This window comes from Propithecus coquereli, unplaced genomic scaffold (genome assembly GCF_000956105.1).
Source record: "Propithecus coquereli isolate 6110/MARCELLA unplaced genomic scaffold, Pcoq_1.0 Scaffold129, whole genome shotgun sequence".
Lineage (NCBI taxonomy): Eukaryota > Metazoa > Chordata > Mammalia > Primates > Indriidae > Propithecus > Propithecus coquereli.
Window position 1 is genome coordinate 5,568,884 of NW_012137080.1, and position 22,414 is coordinate 5,591,297.

Below are 22,414 nucleotides of genomic sequence, written 5' to 3' on the forward strand. Positions count from 1 at the left end.
TTGCTATCAGTCCTCCTGCCTGAGTTCTTTCAGACCCGGGCTGAGCAGGGCTGGGGCTCCGTCTTTGGCTGAAAATACGTACTGTTTTTTGTTGGCCTTTTTGAGGAGCGTGGGCTCGGAGCAGTAGGAGGACTTCCCTTTGCTCCCGGTGCTCAGGCAGCTGGAGCAGCAGCCGCAGGGCTCGCCGGCCAGGGGCCCCTGATGCATAGGGACCAGGCTGCTGCTGATGCGGAGGGAGCCGTTCACCAGGCAGTTGAGGGACCTGCCACCGGGGGCAGTGGGCCGGCGGCTGTGCTGGCAGGGCAGCCGGGTCAGGGCTGGGAGTGCCACGCCCTGGTCCAAGACAGGTGCCTCGGTGATGGTGATCTCAGGGGAGCTGGGTCTGGAGGCTTCCGAGGCTGGAGTGACGGGCGGCCTGTTCTCCACCTCGGGGCGGACGTCCGGGCTGTGCAGGTTCATGTGCAGCTTCCGCATGTGGTGCACGACGGCTGCTGCGTTGAAGGCTTGCTAAGGAGACACGAGCGCAGCCTCGGGCCTTCTGCACCCTCAGAGGACCTCGGGCTCAAGGTTTCCCTTTGCCTTGTGGCCTCGTGAAACCAGTGTGCCACTTCTCCTTTCAGGGAGGGTGCAGGGAGCTCCAGTGCCTGCTGGGACGCCCCGAGGAAAGCCCTCATGGCAGCCCCCGCCAGCCCAGCCTCCCGGGGCCCAGACGGCCTGCTCACCCTCTGGGGAGCACAGCTTACCCTCCACTTGCTCTTAGCGAAGTTCTTCTGGATCTGGAGGCTGACTGACGGGTAGATGTCCCGGTGGAGGGCTGTGTTTCCGTCAATCCTGTGGATGCAGGAGGGGACACCTGGCTACTAGGTGGCTATGGACGCTCAGCCGGGGGTGGGCAGGGAGCATGCAGGTCCAGGCTAAAGCAGAATAGAGTGCCCAGGAGAAAGGGCTTATACTTTGGCAAAACCAAAAACTTTCAGAGCAGGGTTGGCAAACTATGGCCTGTAGGCCAAATCTACCCATTTCCTGTTTTTGTAAGTGAGGTTTCATTGGAACACAGCCGTGCTCATTGAAGTATTGTCCATGGCTGCTTTTGCATTACAACAGCAGGATTGAGTAGTTGCCATGGAGACAGTATGACCAGCAAAGCCTAAAATATTTACTATCTGGTCCTTTATAGAAAAAGTTTGTTGACCCCAGCATCACAGACCACTTGGGTGGTCACTGTCCTTTACCCCAAACTCTTGTTCAGAACTCACTTCCTCCTGGAAGGCTTCCTCAGGGAGGACCAGCTGGTGCCATCTGGGACAGGCTGACCTTTTCTTACCCCCTCAGCCTCTCACTCACCTGTCCTTAAGTGTTCCCCAGACACTTGCTGTGTGTACAGTACCATGCCGACTGCCCCGGACCCAGAGAAGTAGGAGACGTGGGACCTGACCTCTGGGAGCTTATCTAGGCGTGGGGCATCGTTCATGCCATGGACTGGAGTGATTTAGGGTGAGCTGTGTAATTAATAAAGACAAATGGGGAGGTCTGCATGGACTGCAGGGGTGAGGGCTTCGGGGAAGGGCAGAGACTGATCTGGATCCTGACGGATGCTACATATAGCGCAAGAAGCAGAGCATTGTGGGTGGTGAAAATGGTCTGACCCAAGGTGCAGTTAGGAAGGACCTTGGTACGTGAGGGAGGGCAGGGAGAGAGGGATAGCCCTTAGGCCTATCTGGAACAGAGAAGGTGTGTTGGGGATCGGGGGAAATGACGCTGGAGATAAAGAGTCAGGCCGGATTAAGGAAAATCTGAAAGACAAAGGACTCTAGGCTTGCCGTGGTGGGAAGTGGGGAGCTATTGTAAATTCTTGAGCAGAGGAGTAACATGAAAAAAAAGAGTTTCAAGACTTTCTTTTCCTATTTTATCATTGGCTGCTTTGTGATTGTTCTTAAATCACTTCACCTGGAACAGGCTCAGAAACCAGAGTAAAACGAAGCTCTTAAGGACAGGAGAGAATTGCCTGTTCGTGGCGCCTCTCGGGTAACTAGGACTGAGCGTTGCACCCTGCCCCAGAGCTGATGACAGCGCCTGGCTGCGCCCATCTCCTGCGCTTGACTTGGACAACTCAGCCGCCACCCTTAGGTCTGAACATGCTCCATGAAATGCTGTCTGTGTCTCCATCTGGACCCGATGAACAGTCTCATGTTCCCTGCACGTCACGACAGCACATGGCTCAGGGCAAGCAGATTCCGGGGGATGTGACGTGACAAGTCAGCATGGCTTTGGGAGCCACCAGGCCAGGGTCCAGGGTCCAGCCCACTGCTCACTCACCAGGGGTGATTCAAGGCCTTCTCACAGGTGTACCGCTCGTTCGGGTCCTTCTCTAGCAAGTGGCAAATAAAATCCTTGGCTAAGAGGAACAAGCAGAGACACGACAACTAAGGACCAGATTTCATGACTGATGGAAATTCACTTCCGGGCTGGTGGGTGGCAGTGAATGCATCTTTAGCTAATTTTCCAAAGAGGCAATTTTAAGAGGCTTGAAAGAGAGGAAAAAAAAATCCAAACCACCTAAAAACAACCCACCACAAACCACCAAAGAAGAGAGGTTCTAAGAGCTCACCCACACAGCACTGCAGAAACACCACTCGTCACGAGGCACCGATGTGCCCGCACATCCCATGTGTGTGCATCTGCACCGAAACACGGGCCAGCGCCCGCACGTGGGCACGCATGTGAGTGCTGGCTTGTTCCAGCTCTGATTTCACAGGCCCAACAAGCATGGAATGACCACCTTCTCACACACAGATGTCGCACACTCCTGTTGGGATCTACCCCCTCGGTTCTGCCGCTCCCGCCTGGAACACTCCCCCGACGCCTGGCTCTGCCCTCCCCGCCTCTCAGCTAAACTGCCCACCCCCACGACCCCTTCCCCAAGCATGCTGTGGCTCTGCCCCCAGAAAAACAAAAGCATGGCCCTTAGATGTAAATAATTTATCTGGCCTTTGAAGCCGATGAAGATTTCTCCACTTTCCTTGGCAGCCTGTTCCATAAGATCCTCGGGGATTTTGAGGAGCCAGGACTGTCATCCTTCTTTTTTTTTGAGACAGAGTCTCATTCTGTTGCCCGGGCTAGAGTGCTGTGGCGTCATCCTAGCTCACAGCAACCTCAAACTCTTGGGCTCAAGCGATCCTCCTGCCTCAGCCTCCCGCGTAGCTGGGACTTCAGGCATGTGCCACCATGCCCAGCTAATTTTTTCTACATATTTTTAGTTGTCTGATTAATTTCTTTCTATTTTTAGTAGAGACGGGGTCTCGCTCTTGCTCAGGCTGGTCTCGAACTCCTGAGCTCAAACAATCCGCCCACCTCGGCCTCCCAGAGAGCTAGGATTACAGGCATGAGCCACCACGCCCGGCCTGTCATCCTTTTTTAAGCTCTTTTCTCTTGGCGGCCGCCGCCTCGACTCTGTTATCTGTCTTTCACACCTACTGGCCTTACCTGACTCAGAAATGTCATCCCAGAATGGAGATTCAAACTCATAATAGCCCTCCTTGATCTTCTCAAAAAGCTTAGACTCAGTTTCTTCGTAGAAAGGGGGATACCCACACAGCCTGCAGTGGGACAGGAGAAAAGTATGCAGCTGAGCAACCCTGTCCTTCTGGGCCAGCCTCTCTCCCCGCCCCAGACCCCCACTGTGCACACAGGCGGGCAACGGGGGCCCAGACCAGCGGTGTGACCAGGACACACGTCTGCCTCTGATTCAGAAATACAGTGTTTACACAGGTGCCCGGGCTTGGAACAGGCAGCCCCGGAGGGCCCCTTTGTATGTTATTCCCCCAAACCCTTGCCACCTTCCCTGTGCTTCCCCTGGCTCTTGGATGCTGTATAAAAGAGCCTGAAGAAGGTTGGTAGAATTCCCACTTGAATGTAAGTTTCACGAGGGATTTATTTAGGCTGTTTTGTTCACTGCTCTATTCTTGAGCACCTAGCCCAGGGATTGACGCAGAGCAGCCGGTGACTATTGGCTGAGCAAATGAATGAATGAGAGTAATTATTCAACATACGCTGAGGAAATAGAGAACCGAATTCACACTAAGGGGCAAATATCTCATAGTGGGTTATCTTCCTAAGGGCAAGTTTGCTGTAGGTGAGGGGGATGGTGGGGAGGAGGTGATGAGCAGGGAAGGAAAGGGAGAGCCTGGAAGTGTGTGCAGGGGAGTGACCCGGAGAGGCCCTGACCAGTGTCATGCGGGCCACCGCTCTGCCTGGGGAGAGAAGGCTGAGATGCAGGAGCAGCGGGTCCACCGGCTTCCGCACCGGGCTCAGCCTCTCTCTTTTTCACTGCTCATTCCCCAGAGGGGGACTCACACGGTCACTCACAGAAAGTAGGGGTGGGAAGCAGCAGAGCGGGGAGACAGCTGGCTGGGCGGTGGGTTCATGCTGGGCTCGGTTTTTATGATTTGGCGGAGGTCAGGACAGAGGAAGCTCTGGAGCGGTGTGCACACACGTGCGAGCGTGTGCGCGTGTGAGTGTGTGCACATGTACATGCCGTGGAGGAGGAGCTGAGACGGGCGAGCGGAGGGGAAGGGGCGGGCGGGCTCTGAGATTTCCCAGGAGCGGAGCCAGCGCCAGCGTCTACTCACAGGATGTAGGTGATGACGCCGATGGACCAGCAGTCCACAGCCTTGCTGTAGGGCTTCTGGGCCAGCACTTCCGGAGCTGCAGCATACCAAGGGCAGAGTCAGGGCTCGGGGAAAGAGGAGGGGGCTCTGAGGTGGGGGCTGAAGGTCTGCAAGAGGCTTAGAGGACTAGGGAAGACCAGGGAGAGGTGGTGTTTCTATCAGACTGAGAACTCCCCAAGGGCAGGGCTGTGTCTCTTCCGGGAAGACGAAATCTTCCTGCAAAGAGAGACTGTGATTTCCCCCTCAGACTGGGAGTTGCCTCTGGACAGGGTGCATGATTGCTCCATCAGACTGAGGGCTCTCAGGCCTGGCACAGTGGCTCACGCCTGTAATCCTAGCACTCTGGGAGGCCGAGGTGGGAGGATGGCTAGAGCTCAGGAGTTCGAAACCAGCCTGAGCAGAGACAGAGAGAGAGAGAGAGAGACCCTGTCTCTACTAAAAATAGAAAAATTAGCTGGGTGTGGTGGCATGCACCTGTAGGCCCAGCTACTCAGGAGGTTGGGGTAGGAGGATCGCTTGAGCCCAGGAGTTTGAGGTTGCAGTGAGCTAGGCTGATGCCACCACACTCTAGCCTGGGCAACAGAGTGAGACTCTTGTCTCAAAAAAAAGAAAAAAAAAGGCTGGGGTTCTTCTCCAGGGCTCTGTCTCCGCGGTCACACTGAGCGCTCTCTGAAGGCAGGGCCTGTGTCTCCCCACTCAGGTAGGGGACCCCCAGGGCAGGGGCTGTGCCTCTCCCTTCAGGCGGGGAGGGCTTCAGTGCAGGGGCTGTCTGTCTCCCCCTAGACTGGGAGCTCCTGGAGGACAGAGGCTGCATCCCCCACCCCGGCCAGGTCAGGCGCTCCCGGAGGGCAGGCGGTGGTAGCTCTCCCATCGGACTCTGGGCACCTTCTGAGGGCTGGAGCTTAGTCTGCCCCATCAGATCGAGAGCTCCGGGAGGGCAAGAGCAAGTCCTCCTCCGGGCGGGACCCCGAGGGCAGTAGGGAGCTGCTGTCTGTGCTTATCCCAGATACCAGGGCTCGTACCAGTGGACGCAACACCTGCCAGTGAGTGAACGGCCTCCCTTTTTGGGAGAAAGTAGGTCCCCTCTCTCAAGTCAGGGCTCTGCTTCCCATTCCCCAACCTCAACCAGGTGACAACTGGCTAAGAGGAAGGGCAGGAGTGAATGTGGATCCCAGGAATACTGTCCCAGGTACCCTGCCAGCTCTCACCTTTTGGCAAGCCTGGAAGCCTACAGGGCTGTTCAGACAGGAGGCCCCACCTCTGCCAGTTTCCCAGAGTGCTTCCTTGGGATACATCCGGGTTCCTCAGGCCCAAACTCAATATCCTGGGCTTCCAGGCTCCCAAAAGTGGGGAGTTGAGGTCTCCTCCAGAGCGGAAAAGAGGTGAGGGGACTGTGCTCAACCCCTCAGCTCTTATCTCTGGGTTCGTGATCCTGTCTCTGCCCCTGGTGCAGCCAGAAAGACAAAGGCGGAAGTCTGCTTGCAAGGGTGGGAGCCAGGATAGAGGCAGGGGCTGTGGGAAGTGGGTGGGGGTAGGCTGTAGGATTTAAGAACAGTAGGGGTAGTTCCAGAGATGGATGCATTGGCTGGCCCTACACCGCATGAAGGAGTGGTCTGCCGGGATAGCCCCTGTGTCCTCACAATCACTCCCATGAGTCATATCCATGTGGTTAAATGTAGCCAACTGGTCAACCTCCCTCCTGTTCTGACACTCACCCACATAGCCTGGGGTCCCACAGGCAGTGGACATGACACCACTCTGTTCCATCTTGGACAGACCAAAGTCTGTGATCATGATCTTAGAATTCTCTTCAGGGGTAAGGTACAGCAGGTTTTCAGGCTGTAGGAGAAGAGAGATGTGAGCGTAGGATATGATCACCCGAAACACGTATCTCTTTGCTTCTCCTTAATACATGATTTCTTAGGAAGCTGAACGCCGGGCTCCTGGCTTCAAGGCCAGCTCATCTCCCCCCACGGTTTCCTCCTTCCTCCTCGCTGCACCCCAGCCCTCTGCCTCATGCCATGGCCCTGACTTTGCTCAGCCTCACAGCCATCGATGTCCAACCCCTCCTTCCCCTCACTCCCAACTACCCCAGGACTGTTTGCTTTTTGAGGGAACCGACCCTTGGTTAATTGCCTCTGATACCTCCAAAGTCTGGTGCAATGCAGACCCGCAATAAGTATTTCATTGCATTTGATTTTGACTGCAGCTGAGTTCAAGATGTGTGGATTATTTTGGTATCCAAATAGGGTGAGGCACAGTGAAAGGTTCAGGAAAAGACCGAGGTGCACATTAACAATGATCGTTCGGCCTTTCAAAATTTGCTTAAGGAATCTGAGGGCAGAAGGGGCCTTGAAGTTAGCTAATCTGACACTCTTGCTTTACAGAGCTTAGACGTCCCGCGACCCGCGCTGCTTCCTTAAGGGTCGTTATCTGTTTCCCACCCAGGACTCCTGCCTTGGCACCTTTAAGTCTCTGTGGACGATGCCATTCTCATGGAGATACTTCACTGCTGACAAGACCTGCTGGATCACCAGACTGGCGTCCTTCTCTGTGTAGACACCCCGCTCTAGGATCCGGTCAAAGAGCTCCCCACCAGAGACACTGTGGGCACAGGGGCAAGAGAAGGAATTCAGTTCTCATTCAGGTCAAAGTAATGAGAATGTGATTGCTCTGTGGCCATGGGGGACACAGCTGTGGTGGAACAGGCAGGTGCCCATGAGCTGTGATCTGAGAGGTGCAGGAGGATCACACCAGACTCAGAACACCTCCTCTGGGTGTCTGGGTGGTATCATGAGGGAGTCATTTCTTTGGGCTGAGCATTGGCCTCTCTCTGGAAACTTCCTTTGAAATGCAAATGCCCCTGGTTGGGGCTGCACAAGAAGCCAATAATCCATTAGTATGGACACATGTCTTAGCTGCCTTCTTCCCTGGCCTAGGACACAGGAAGCCGTGATGAAAGAGAGAGGTCACACTGAAATGGGGCAGAGTAGGAAAGAGACGTGCAAATGAGACTAACTGTGCTTATATTAAGATTTCTTTTCTCATTTTTGAAAATTGGGCTACCTAAAGCTGGAATTATGGGTAGGGCTGTAGGGATATTTTGAGACTCACTTGGTTTGGTATCTCAGGACTCAGGAAAGCTTAAAGATCAAGTCCGACCCCCATTTCTTGAGTACCATCTACACTCTTTTTGCCTAGAAGTTTTCTAGTCAGTACTAGAAGACTAGTCAGAGAACTCACTGCCTCCTAGGACAGAGTGTTGTGTTGTGTCTTTTGGTATCTCCTTAATATTTCTGCATATTATGTTGAAACCTGACGCCCTATAGTTTCTACCAGCAGAAGCCAGTTCCTCCCACTGGGAGTGCACAGAATAACATCCTTTCACGTGAATCTTTTCGAGTATGCAAGACAGTGCGATGCTATCCCGAGGGCTTCTCTTCTCCAGGATAAACCTCCCCAGACTATTTCAACCTTGAGCCAGCGGCTGCAACCCTCTCACTATCCTAGCCCCCCTCCCACTGTCCTGTGATATTAGATGTGGCCATGTGTGCCTGACAGCACCATGTAGCGACGAGGGGATACACTTTCTTCAGTCAGAATGCACATCACTCTGCTCTAGGCTTCTGCCTGGGGCTTTGGGCTCTGCTGTAGGAGCTGGAGGTTCACAGAAAAGATGCTCTTTGTACATAGCTACGAATGCCTGACCCCGAGCAGCCTGAGTCCTGGAGGTTTGGTGGCTCCTCAGGGACATCTCAACCTGCCCACCTCCTTGCTCCCCTTAGCCTTTGAATGACCATGTGCTAATCCTGTTGAACTGGCCTCAGTAAGGTGTCATCTGGTCCCCGTACTTATTAGTGCTGCTCTAGGCCCTTCCCACCTACTCCCTTGACTGCCTGCTACTGCTTGTCCCTGGAACTCAGGTGAGCCCAGGAATTAATCAGCTGCTTAGGCCTGAGTTAGCTCATTAAAGTTTCTGATGAAACAGCTCATCAGCAAAAAACCACGTTGTGTTCTGCCATGCTGAGATTGCAGAGTGGGGTGTGTGTGTGTGTGTGTGTGTGTGTGTGTGTGTGTGTGTGTGTCTACTTTATGGAAGTGTCTTTGAGCTCAAGGCTGAGCCCTCAGGAGCACCGACTAACTTCTACGGCAGTCACTGTCAGGCAGAACTCTTATTTGGATATGATAACAACCAGAGACCTTGCTAAGGAAGGCACATTTCTGTCCTACAGATGGACACACACTATCACAGCCTGTTTTTAACTTTGGATTTCTCTCCTTTGAAAAAGTCTTTCTTTATATTGAAATCTATCTACCTGTGGCTTCCACTCCTACAGTAATTTTGCCTTGCATTGATGTTAAAACGTTTACTATCCAGTTTGATGGACCTGGACTGGTCAGAATGGACTCAAGCCATAGAGCCAGAAAAGGGTCCTGGTGGTTCTCTGCCATGCCCGGCATTGCCCCTTTGGTTGTTGGGTTGTGAGAAGGTCCAGAAAGTTCCAGGAGAGAGGTGGGGCAGCAGAGGAGCATGGAAGGGTTGGGGTCGCAGCTATCTGCTGACTGGTAGGACATATTCTAACACTAGTAAGGTACAGACCGACTCAATAATCAGCTCTAGCTTTACCCCTCGGCCCACACAGAACATCCCCACTCCCAGAGGTTTACTGAGCCTAAAAGGACTCTTAGTATTTCAGAGCCTCTTGAACTGATTCTTGATTTTGTCTTTGAATCCCTACCCTTCCCTCACCCCTGACCAATCTCCTCTAGGCCCCCCAGGTCCCACCAGACCTCCGTGGATGACATGGGTCACCTTTGTCACCTTTCACTTACAGCTGCATGACCAGGTAGTAGTGAGTAGTGCTCTCATAGATGTCCTCCAGGGTCACAATGTTTTCATGCTTGATCCTGGGAAAAAGTAAGAGTACGGTGAAAGGGGTGTGGTTCGGGTTGTCCGGACAAAGAGTGGAGACCCAGCCCAGAAGTTTCTGTTGGAGGCTTTGAAGGCCATGTTTCAGAAGACCGGGTCCTCGTGAAGCCTTCATAACACGGAGGCTGTCACAAAGTCATCCAGAGAAAAGAGTCCCAGGGTGGTGTTCAATCCATATTCATTGAATGAATAATTGATCATCCTTCCTTCAGGGAACAAACAACTCCTTGTTACTCCAAAAATCTCTTCAAACTTTACCAAAAGAGATAACCAAAAGAACTGAGGAAGGCTAAGGGATTACCCAATAGTAAGTTATTCAATAAAATGAGTATGACGATCTCCTTCAGAAACCTCACATGGAGAAAGTACAGGTTGAGTATCCAGAAATACTTGGGACCAGAAGTGTTTCAGATTTAGGATGTTTTTGGATTTTGGAATATTTGCATATACATAATGAGATATCTTGGGCTTGAGACCTGAGTCTAAGCATGAAATCCATTTATGTTTCATATACTTTATACACATAGGCTGAAGGTAATTTTATACAATATTTTTAATAATTTGGTATATGAAACAAATTTTTGACTATGTTTTCACTGTGACCTGTCACATGAGGTCAGATGTGGAATTCTCCACTTGTGGTGTCACATCAGTGCCAAAAAAGTTTCAGATTTGGAGCATTCTGAATTTCTGATTTTCAGGTTAAGGATGCTCACCTGTATACAGCAGTTGGGAGTTAGGTGAGCTGAGCCTCCCTCCTCTTGAGTAACCATGGAGGAAGTGTTGAAAAATTATTGTTTGAGGACATTGTGAGAAGTAAGGGAGATGCTTATTTTTGGGGTCAGTTCTATGGGAAGCCTTAGATTGATGATTCTCAACCAGGGACGATTTTGCCACTCAGGAAACATTCGGCAATAGCTAGAGGCAATTTTGTTGTCACAAGTGGGGCAGGTGGAGGTGCCACTGGCATCTAGTGGGTTGAGGCAAAAACACTGCTAAACAGCCAATCATGCACAGGACAGCCCCCAACACAACAGATAATGGTCTGGTCCAAGATGTCAATAGCATCATGGTGGAGAAAGCTGGCCCTAGATCACCCTTCTCCGGGATTGCTCAGAGACTGAAGGAAGCAGAATAATCATATTAGCTGAGCGGCTTGGCTTGCAGGCAGCAATCTTGTGCACGCCTGGAGAGGAGGATGTTCTCACGAAGTTTACTCGTGGCTGTACAGCACACGGGTCAAGAACTTAGACTCGGAGTCTGTTGGCCCCAGGTTCAGATCTGGCTCAGGTGCTTACTAATTAGGTAACTTCAGATGGCTTATTCAAATTTTCTGAGCCTTACTTTCCTTGACTGAAAAGTTTATGTCTCTCACAGGGTTATGTCAGGATTAAAGGAGATAATCCACAATGCCTGGGGAAGAGTGACCACATAACAACAGTAGCTATCTTCTTTAAGATATTTTAAAAAGTACAGACCTGCTATAGTGGTTGCTTAATGATTCAACTATACTCATACACTGACGATGCCAACATTGGTTTATCAATTATTCATTCACTGAACAAAGATTTATTGAACACCTTTGCTGTTTACAGGACACAATCATAAGAAAGACCACATGGTTCTTGCTCTTAATGAGTTAGTTGACAGTCTCTCTCTGCCCTACTCTCCCTGGAGCCCAAACCTATGTCTTCAGCATCTTACCAGACACCTCCATGTAGAGACAGATGGATACCTATACTCAATATGTTCCAACCAATTTCCTTCTATTTCCTCCAAGCCCGCACATGATTTTTGTTCTCTATTTCAAGCAATAACATTGCTGTCCACTTAATTGCTCAATCTCAGGGTCATTTTAGTGCTTTTTGTCTTCTACCCTTTTACCAGTCAACCCCAAACCCAAACTCTTCTCTCACTGAAACATCTCTTGCTTCTAGTCTTTTTGCCCACACATGGTCTTGCCACCACCTTTGCTTGTATTCTCATCTCATGCCCAGATTATTGTGAAAGTCCTATGATTGGTCTCCCATTCTCTAGGCTGGCATCCTCTGATCCATCCCCCAACACGCTTGAGAGGGATGGCTCCCAAATGCTACTCTGACCCATGTGACTCCTTACTTAAAATCCTTTGATGGCATCTCTTTGCCCACAGAGTAAAGCCAATATTCTTTATCATGGCATCTAAGATCCTTTATAATCAGGTCCCATTTCACCATGTGAGTTTCACCTCCTGTCCCTTGACACTACTCTCTCTAAGTTCAGGGGCTTCCAGGACTCACTCTTCCATAATGGCCTTGCACTTCCATGATTCTACATTAAAATTTATGCTGCTCTTGGCCTGAATCCCCTTTCTGCTCTGCCCTTCTTGCCCCACAAAATTCTACTCATCCACCGAGGTCTCTCCTCTTGGAAAACGTGCTCAATAACCTATGCTCATAAAAACACACACGTAGGCAAAATGAATCCCTATCTCCTCCAAACTCCGCCTTCTGCTGCTATGACTCACATCTGATGGGATTAGAGTTTGTTAAGGGCACCCCTGTCTCCACCCAGAAAATGTGAGCTCCTGAGGGTGAGGAATTTTGTCTGCCTCATCCTTGTGGTCCTTCTCCTGTGATCGTGTGCCTAGCACGCTTTTGGTACACCACAGGGGTTCACAAGGATTTGTCGAGAGAGTCTTGCTGTAACCACTTATGAGCTGTTAGCATAGCCTTCATCATGACAGTTTGGGAGCTGACCCTACGTTTGCTTTGGTACAAATTGAGGCTAATTTCCAAATCTTACGCTGCCTTCTTAATTATCGATTCTTTCTGATGTTGGCCTTTAATTGATTTTTGTTCCTTTGAGCTAATTATGCTCTGGCCTGTGTGCACAAACCAGCTTTGCTGCCAGTTTCCGTGGGTTCACTGGTCAATTTGCTGCCAACACCCACCCTCCTCAGAAAAACCCGGCCAGGACATCTGTCTGCCTAAACTTAGCTGGTGGATCAAACTGACCCATCAACTCAATCAAAGGGAGCAGTGCCTTTGGGGGTGGAAATCTGGCCCCAGTCCTTCTCGATGGTAATTTGTGAAGGAAATGTGATCCCACATTGCACCCGACCAGCCCTAGGTGGACTCACTTTTTCAGCACCGCGATCTCATTCTCCAGGCTGCTGTCACGGAAGGCAGGTGACTTCTTGATGCACTTCAGGGCAAAGAGCTTGCCAGTCATCCTTTGCTTCACCAGGAAAACTTCTGAAAAAGCTCCTCTGAGAAGACACGAAGAGATAAAACTGAGTGCTGGCTGGCTGGAGGCACAGTGAAAGGGCAGATGCAGGAAGGTGTGGCTGACAATCAGTTTCCATTGTCACGTGGGCCCTGCTGAGCACTGTCGATGGCACGGACTGTCTGACACGCCGGTGCGCTCTCTCCCCCACCACAGACTTAGGGACGATGCAGTTGCTCTTCCCTGGTTCTGTAATTTGGGAACAGCTCCCAGAGACTCTGGTTCGGCTGTGGAGAGATTGCTCCACTTGGCAAGCCCATTAAAGAGAGGCCACTGCAGAGTCAATCCACGTCACTTCCGACATGGCACAGTGTGGCATGCTGCAGTGGTCGCTCCGAGGTAGTGCCGGGGACAGGGCTCAGACACAGTGAGAGAGAAAAGACTCCTGTATCAGTTTTGGATGGTGATATTAATAATCACGCTGGACCAACTATCAGAGGACAAGGGAGCTGAGCAGCCTCTCATTCATTCAGTAGGATCTGCAAAGACAGAGCCCAGGGCCTCTGAGGCAGGCTCTGAAGACACAGCAAATGGAACCCAATGGGAGCACAGGGAAGGACCCAAATTACAGGCTTCTTGGTTTGAAATGGGGGCCCTGGAGACCAGGCCATCAGAACAGCAGTTAAGCTGGGGGTGGGTGCTGAAGCCTGATCGTCCATGTTAGAATCTCAGCTTTTGGGGCGACAAGTCACGTAACGTCCATATACCCAGTTTCCTCATCTGAAAAGTGAGAGTATCGATAGTCTGATTCATAATGTTGTTTAGAAGATTAAATGAGTTAACATATGTAACGTGCTCAAAAGTGTTTCTGACATCTATTACAACCCTATGTGTTAGATACTATTATTATAACATTATCATCATTATTATTTGAACACCATTACAGAGAACACCTAGTAGTACAAGAGGAGATGGAATCTAAATGCGGAAACAGCTGAGCCATCCTCTCCCCTGCCATCTGGGTATTCTAGAATAAAAGCCCGATAGCAGTCAAGCTTTTGAAAGGACTTTAAAAATCTGCATTAGAAAATACTGGTGTTTCCTGTGTCTGAGTTTCCTGTTTCCCCAGCTGCTCCAGGAACTGAGCCCATCAGAGCCGTCCGAGCTTGCTCTGTTTATCTGTTCATTTACTCGTCCCTTCAGCCAAGATTTATTGAGCACTACTGAGTCTTAGACACTGGAAATAAAAAGGTAAGTATTTCTGTTCTTGAGGAGCCTACAGACTATTAAGGAACTCAGACAAGTGAGCAATTAACATTTGCTTTGAAAAATGCTACCAGGCATTCAATGAATGCTTGTGGAACTAATGGGATTTCTGTGTCAGGCACTGAGATTAGTCTTGGTCTAGCCTGGAATCCAGCGTGTGAGACAGACACATACAGATAAGAATGACATATTATGAGACCACAAAAAATGGACATTTAAGACAGGGCCTCTGCTACGGTGGGGCAGGTTGTGCACTGCACAACTCCAGCAGATGCCATTTACCTTGGAGCCATTGTACATGTTCATATGATAATTATTACATCCTCCTCCCCCTCCCCAGCAGACAGCAGGCTAGAAAAAAGGGCACCTTTTCTCTCATTTTTACAAAGTGACCACTTGGGATAGCAGAGGAGCACTAATACACAGCCCCGTGACTTAAGAACACCCTGAACTCAGTTTTAAGGGATGAATGAGTTAGCCCAGTAAAAAAAAAGAGTTGGAAATGACGTTTCAGGTGGGGGTGTGGAAGAAGCATGGGCAGAGCATGGAAGCGTGGAACAGCAGATAGGGACGAGGCAGCCAGCACTGTGTGTGAAGTGTGATGTGAGGGATTATGGGAGAGGAATGTGGCTGGGTGCCAGGTCTTTTTGCAGCTGTGACATACTAAGATCCACCTTCAGAGTTCTTCCTTTTACCCATACCTTTGGAACCACACGTGGATGGGCCCCTGATTTCAAAGCTGACACTCACTCTAGGTCCTCTTGTGGAATGGAATCAAATTATCGCCTTCAGTTTGCCCCCTGAGGGTACCACGCACACTGCACTGTATATATAGAACTGTGCAATGGTATGGCAATTTAAAATGCTGTTATTGTTCTTCTGCCTCACCAGCTTTGGTCATATACTGTGTGTGTGTTGCAGTGTGTGTGATGGGGGCAGGGGAAGGCCACCAGAGGGCTTAATTATAGCATCTCCCAGGGCGGGGAGCAGGGAGGTAGTTTTGAGCAACCAAGGTTGCACAGGTCAGAAAGCAAGACCGGCGGAGCCCTCAGAGCCAGGAGTACTCGCTGCAATAGAGCTTGGCTGCATTTCCTGCTCTGAAGGGCTCTCCATTCTTGCTGGGAGCCTGCGTGGTGGAGGAGGTGGGAGGGTACCACGGAGAAACATCTCTTTCTGGGCAGTGAAACAAGGAGGCCTGGGACTTGGACTATCAGTGCACGGTTTCCCTACAGCTGCCCTGGGGCCCTGGAACGGTGGGTGCCGTCTGGGCAGGTTTAACAAAAGCCTGTTCTCCCTGGCACTCATTCCAGAGGAGCTGAGACCCAGAGAGAAGAGGCCTTTGTCAGGGGACGCTGGTGAATCCTGATTCAGCACAGTCCGCTCTTCCCAGCTGCTTCTGTCTCCGTTGCACCTCACTTTGGAAACTCTGTGGGACCTGCAGCCTGCGGACACCTGTCTCCTTCCCGAGCACCACAGGGTGCCTTCTCTTTAGCTTTTGCTCAGCCCTGACTTCTGCAACAGCTGTGGTCTGTCCCCTGTCTTGTCCTCCTGCTCCCCCCAAATCAGTGCTGAGCTGATACACTAAAACCACCAGACACACTTAAAATACAGATTCCTGGCTGCTGGGTCCTATCTCCCAAAATTCCAGTTTAGTAGGTCTGGGACCAGGAGTCCATTTTCCAAAAATTACCTAGGCTAAAATGATATTAAGGAATTATTATTCATTTTCTTGAATGTGACAATATTATGGATATATAAGAAAATGCCTTTATTCTTGGGAGATATAGACAGAGGGTTCAGAGGTAATGTGTCATGATGTTTGCCATTTATTTACAAATAGGTCAATGAACTTTGTGTGTGTGTGCATGTAAAACAAATACTATATAGCGAAATGCTAGCAATTGTTGAATTTAGGCAGTGGGTATATTGGTGCTCATTGTACTATTAATATTAATATTTCACCTTTTCCTTATTTTAAACATTTTTCACCATTAAAAGTTGGAGGGACAAAGCTCTCCAGATGACTCTGCTGTTCCTCTAGGTTTAGCTGCGGCTGTGGTAGAATTCACTGGGCTCCCAGGGGGCAGGTGTGTCTATCTTCTGAGTCCTACAGTACAAGTCTAGCAGACGGGGAATAAGCTCTTGTCAACCTGGGTTTCCTTTTATCGTCTTCTTGGGATTTTTGGGATACTTAGCAAGTCATTTCTGATTCACCCAAGAGACTTGTCTCTCCTGCCAAAACTCTCCCTCTAGCCACCCCCATCTTGGCAAAGGCCCTTGATGGAAGGCTGTCACTCTGATGACCAGCAGGGATCCTCTCGCATGTGCAGAGCCCAGCAACCTGGCTGTGCCAGGAGGGCCCAGAGGTCTCCTGTCTGTCTACAGTGAGAGTGTGGGCAGCTGGCATTGCCTGGGGTCACTGCCTCCCAGCCAGGGCAGAGTGGAGCAGAACTGGCTAAAGAGAACGCTGGCCTCGGTGGACAGCCCACTCACTGCTCCTTGCTGCCCAGGCCCAATTAGCCGATCAGCTGGGGTTCTGAGGTGGCGGGGGCTGGTGGCCCGGAGCTGCTGCCAGCCTGCGTCAGAGACTGCACCCCCCCGCCAGGGGAGAGGCAGGACTATGCAGACAGTCAGCTCCAGACAAGCTGCCCGTGTAGTCATTGTCAGGGGGCAGGAACAGACGCCCTGCAGGCTGGCGGGAGTCTGAATGACAGCTCAGCTGAAGCGCTTAAATACGGAGGAGAGAGGATGGCGGTGGGGGCAGCCGATTCTGGTGTGTGTAACCCACTGGCTATCTGGGCCTCAGAAGCCCCTTCTCTTCTGTCTGTAGCAAAAGATGGGGTTGGTCTTTTCACTGCTAGGGAAATGAAGAAGCGGGGGGAGGAGGCCCTGGAAAGTTCTGGGGTCACTGAGTCTCCGAAGTCTTCCCCAACTCTTCTCTCGTGTGACCCGGGCAAGAACCCACAAGCTGTCACGGATCTGGAAGTAGGTGGGGGTCACGGGGGTAGGCTGGAAGGAGGCAAAACCTGGGGCGAAAGGGGCTGGTATTCCTTGGGAGCTCCAGTGTATTACATCACCCTCGGTAGTGCCCCGAGACACCTGCCAGCCACCCACTCCACCCACTCCCCTCCAGCCCCGGTCTGTAAAATTCCGCCTATGTCCCTGAGAGCCATGAGATTCAGTCACAGCAGCCTCAGTCCTGTTCCCCAGTCTCTGTTAGCCGAGAACAATTCTCGCAGCCCCCCATAGCAGGCAGCCCAGCCCAGCCCAGCCCAGCCGGGCTCCCAGCCCCAGGACTTACGATCCCAGCACTTCCATGAAGATGAAGGTTTTCCGGATGTTGGTGGTCTGTTTCTTCCAGGAACTACAGTCATCTTCTTCCTTTCGACCCATCGCCTCCAGAGTTGAAGCTTCCGGGGATGCTTTGTGGGAGGGAGGGAAGAAAAGGTCTGGTCGGCTGATGGCTCAGACAAGATGAAAACAGGTTGCAAAGGGATCTGAAATACTCACATTCTTTGTGTGATGACCTAAGGAAGGATTAGGAACAAAACCTGGATACTTGGCAAAAATAAGACTATCTTCTCACTTGCTTTTTAAGATTACTGCGATAGATGTATCGAACGTCGACTGCATGCTCACATGCAGGGCGATACCAAGCACGTGTGTACGTTAAAATGGGAATATCTACCTTGCGGGGATGTGAGCTGAGCCCAGGCATTTCTTAAGTCACCCAAAGGATGGCCAAGGTGTTTATTTTGACTGTGGAGTCAGCCAGGCTTCTTCTGTACTGTCACAACGCTGCCACCTCCCCCCATTGTTCTCACTCCTACCTCTCTCCCACCTGTTGTGGGTTAAATGGATGAGTGTTAAACAAATGAGTGTTGTGTTTTCTTTGTAACTCCCACGACATTTAGCACAGTGCCGGGCAAATAGTTATTCACTAAAATCTAAATTGAATCATGCCCTAACTTGATAGCTCTAGAGTTACGACGTTCGTTCAACAGTCAACAGCTATTTATTCTGCACCTGCGATGTGCCAGGAGCTGCGTGTGCACTGATGAGCGACATGGGTAATGGCACTGCCAGTCTGGGAGACAGGCAGTGGGCAAGTAAAGTCACATGTGTGCAGTCACAGGACAGAACAAAACCTCGGCTTGTCAAAGAGTTGAACAGGGAGGGTTTTCTTTAGGTAAAGGCCAAGGAAGGCCTCTTGAGCAGGTCTGTTTAAGCTGAGACCAGAAATTTGTGAAGGAGCCAACCTAGCAAAGAGTGCACGGAGGAGCTTCTTGGCAGAAGGCATAAAATACCAAAGCTCGAAGGGAGGAAAGAGCGGGCTGTGCTCCAGACCCCGCAGGGACGGTGTGGCTGGAGCAGAGTGAACTCAGCATGGCCAGGAGTGGTCAGTGGGCGGGGAGAGGCAGGTGGGCGGCAGACCACACAAGGCTTTGTAGACTCTGTTGATGATGTTGGGTTTTCTAAGTGAGACAGGAGGACATGAAGGATTTTTAGGAGGGGAGTTAAATCACACCATTGATGTTTTAAGGAGCTCACTCTGGCTGATCTGTAGAGAAGGGTGTGGCGGGGCCAGAGTGGCAGCAGGACATAGACAGGGGACAGAAGTCCAGGAGAGAGATGACAGTGGTTTGAACCATGGCAGGAGCGAAGGAGAGAATGGTGGGCCCAGGATGTATTCTGTGGTCCAGTTATTTATGGTACCAGGTTATATGTTGTGTGGTGGGGCAGAAGGAGGCTAGAATGACTCCCGTATTTCTGGCATGAGCATTTGGGGATGTGGGTGCCCTTACTGAGGACATGAATACTAGAGAGGAACATGTTCTTGGGGTGGGGTGAGGTGGGTTGGAGGGAATCTCTGCCCTAGCCCCACCCCCCACAGCCACCACATGACAGGGCTACCCGGTGTCTGGGAGCAACGGGTAAGACGCCATTTCTGCCAACACCCTCTCCCCCACACTTCTTGGACCTTCCAGAGAAGTAGGAAAACATGTCTAATGGCTTTCCCTCTAAAGCAATGCCTTTCTCTCCCCACTTAAAAAAAAAAAAAAAGCACCTATAGAATCCATGGGATCTTCTAATAGCCTTAAAAGAAAGTTTGTGCCTCCACCATTTAGCATTAGGTGAAGAGCATAGTTTTGGGGGTCACCTGTGTTCAAGCCCTACCTCTGCTAGTTCCTAGTTAAATTGTTTTAGGCAAGTTACTAACCTCTTTGAGTCTGTTTCCTCATCTGTAAAGTGAGGACAAAACTGATGACACGGTGAGGGTTAAATGAAATAGTGCACATAGAGACATGGCCCCACACGTAACAAACAGTTGTAATGGAGATAATATTTCAGAGACATTTATTGATGTGTTTAATTCCTTGTAATCCCCATCTGGAGGACTCAGATCATAAAATAGTTTCCATGGGATAGAGGGAAACCTCTTCTGCCTCTTAGCTATGAGGCTTGGAGACCTGGGAATAAGAAGAATGTGACACACGCAAGGCCCTTGGCGGAGGGGACGAGGGATGGAAAGATGGGTACTTTGGGTCCAAGTGGACCGTGGGAGGAGAAGGAGACAGATGGTGTAGTTGTCAGAAGCACACGTCTTTGCTTTTGCCCTCTTGGAGCAGAGCACCCATCCAGGAAGCGGGGGGACTGGTGACATGGATGGGTGGGCTTCCCAGGACCCTGCTAGTGTAGGCCTAGGAGGGGCTCTGCCTGCAGCCATATCTAGCAGGGCAGGGAGTAATTACGGGAGACCTAGTGGGAGAAGGTGAGTGTGAGACAGTGTCACAAGAGCTGCAAGGACTCCAGATGTTCCCCCAGGGCCTGTGGGGGCTGAAGCCAGCTTGCGCTAGCTCATGAGAGTCCACTGTGCACACCTCTTCCCAGTCCTGCGTTTAGTGGCATCATGTTGGGAGTTCAAAACTGACTTGGTGGGAGTGTTTACACCACAGAAAGTGGCACTTGCTATAGCCAGGGCTTCTTCCCCACTCCACCTCCCCTCTGCCTTAAGACCTGTCATTAAACGTTCAGCAGCTCGCTATTGCTCACGGCCCTGTGAGGGTGTACAGAGCTGCAACAAAGCCAGCCAACCGGACTTGGGAGGAAGAGACGGTTACGACCAGGGCTTCTCAGGTAGAAGCCAACGGCCAGGCTTGGGCCTTTTGTGGAGTATGTCAGCACGACCCCCATCAGCCAGATGGGGCCAGCCACACCTCAGAGGTCGCGAAGCAGCTTCTGGTGAGATCCAGAGAACTACGGGATCCAAGGTCCCTCCTGAGTCTAAGGCCCCCTTGTCCCATACCATGAGATCAAGTAAATACTTTACGACATAAAACATCACCTTGAAATAGAGCAAGAGGAAGAAAGGTCACCTCCAGTCTGTGTTTTCCTGAGAGAGACAGGGTCAACTAAATGAGACTCCTGAACCCTGAAGAGATCGGTACGCTATAGCGGACAAGTTCAAATACAAAGTTCCCCGTGTCCCTTTTTGCTGCCTAATGGGGTAGGGGTTCATGAGAAATATTTATAAATAATAAAGAAGCTGTATTTTCTTTGTGTGTTTTATTATACTGTGTAAATTTGCAACCTGGCTATATACTAATTGGTGGCTGTTATTATTTTAAAAATGCGTGTGAGAAATGTTAAGAATTCCTTAACGTTTGATTCAGCTGAATGTTTAATACATCTATCTGCAGGCTTGTGCTTGTGTCTGCAGGACCCTTTGTGGATTTGCTCCTTTTAGCAGGGCCCCCCAGAGAGACCGTGCTGTTTGGGGTGCAGGCACTGACCAGGGGTGCTCTCCGGCGATGGCAGGCTGATGCTTGACTTTGAGGGCACAGTCTACCAAGGCAGAGGCAAACGGGCCCGGACTGGCAGAGACTGCTGGGAGGAGGATGAAATATTAGCATAGGGGGATCTCCTTAGCCAGATGCCATTCTGCAGATCTGAGCCCGGAATCTAGCAGCTTCCACTTATCAGGGCTTTTGGCATCCACAGTGTATGAACTGTCACTCCACCAGGCAGCAAAGAGGGAAATCTGAAGTTGTCCCTTGCAGCGTATTAGTCTCTTTAGGTTTAAAGAGTCTTATTTAGCTGACCCAGTCTCCACGGCTGTCAGAAATGCTTCTTGCTGGTCGGGTGTGGTGGCTCACACACACCTGTAATCCTAGCACTTTGGGAAGGCGAGGCGGGAATACCCCTTGAGGTCAGGAGTTCGAGATCAGCCTGACCAAAAGCGAGACCCCCGTCTCCACCAAAAATAGAAAAAATCAGCCGGTCGTGGTGGTGCGTGCCTGTAGTCCCAGCTACTCGGGAGGCTGAGGCAGGAAGATGGCTTGAGCCCAGGAGTTTGAAGTTGCGGTAAACTGTGATGATGCCACTGCACTCTACCCTGGGCAACAGATGAGATTCAGTCTCAAAAAAACAAAAAACAAGAAAACAAAACAAAAACAAAAAAAGAGAAATGCTTCCTGCTGTGTAGACACCACAATGCTGGGAAGTCTTGAAGAATGTAGGGGATGAGGATAAAGGTTGGGTATTTAAAGGAGCAAAATCAACAGGGTCAGCCTCTGTGTCTCCCCCTCTGTCTCCCTCCCTCTCGGCAGAACGACAGGGCTGCAGACGCTGCTTTTCCAGGTTAGGAGCCAAGCAAGAGCCCCCGTCCTTCCAACGCGGGGACATCAGCTGAGCGTCCACCGCTCCCCCTTCTGGAGCCCCCGTGGAACGACTGCCTGCTCGCCAGGAGGCTTTACCACCTCATTAGCAGCTCTGTACTCACTGTTCCTTCTTTCCCATCTCTCTTAAATAGCTTTAAAAACATAGTATTCATAGCTGCAGCTAGGCTATAAGAAAACATCTTTCCCGCCCACCCCTCCTCCCATACACAGAATCCTAACGATTTGGCTCCATTCTCAGTGTGGAACACTCAGGGGTCCAGCTCTGAAACCCCCACACCTTCGGCTTTTCCTTCCCACCCTTCCGTGACCTCACAGGAATCTCCTGGAGACCCCCGTGCCCTGGGTGCTGGAAGTGCAAACAGCGGGCTCTGGCCAGGTTCGCCCATGTCCCTTGGCTGCTGTGTTCTGCTCCTTTCTGCTGAAGTCCTCCCCCTCCCCTCCTCACTTCTGTAATCTAGGCCTTTTCAGAGGAAAAGAAAACAAATTCTGAGAAGCTTGAAGCTCCGATATTGCTCTCATCTGTTTCCAAAGTACTCCCCGCCTCTCACTCTATTTCTGGCAACAATTTCCATTGGGTTGCAAGCTCGGGAGCAGCCACTACAGATTTCTGTGGGATTTTTAGGGTGATCTCACATCCATAGCTCAGGAGACACCGTGGACGT

The 22,414-nt window shown here is 50.9% G+C and overlaps 1 protein-coding gene across 2 annotated transcripts in view; it reads right to left on the reverse strand.

The window, feature by feature from the left end:
* Window positions 1-22,414, reverse strand: part of CAMK1G (calcium/calmodulin-dependent protein kinase IG) — a 30,508-nt gene that overhangs the window by 1,646 nt on the left and 6,448 nt on the right. For both annotated transcript variants that reach the window (XM_012638337.1, XM_012638338.1), the window contains exons 2-11: window positions 17,372-17,492; window positions 12,719-12,847; window positions 9,501-9,575; window positions 7,133-7,271; window positions 6,383-6,506; window positions 4,629-4,704; window positions 3,484-3,596; window positions 2,317-2,395; window positions 744-831; window positions 83-507 (exon numbers count right to left, since the gene is read on the reverse strand). In XM_012638337.1, coding sequence (XP_012493791.1) covers window positions 83-507; window positions 744-831; window positions 2,317-2,395; window positions 3,484-3,596; window positions 4,629-4,704; window positions 6,383-6,506; window positions 7,133-7,271; window positions 9,501-9,575; window positions 12,719-12,847; window positions 17,372-17,463 — 1,340 coding nt within the window. In that variant the 5' untranslated portion in view covers window positions 17,464-17,492. The remainder of the gene's footprint in view (window positions 1-82; window positions 508-743; window positions 832-2,316; window positions 2,396-3,483; window positions 3,597-4,628; window positions 4,705-6,382; window positions 6,507-7,132; window positions 7,272-9,500; window positions 9,576-12,718; window positions 12,848-17,371; window positions 17,493-22,414) is intronic.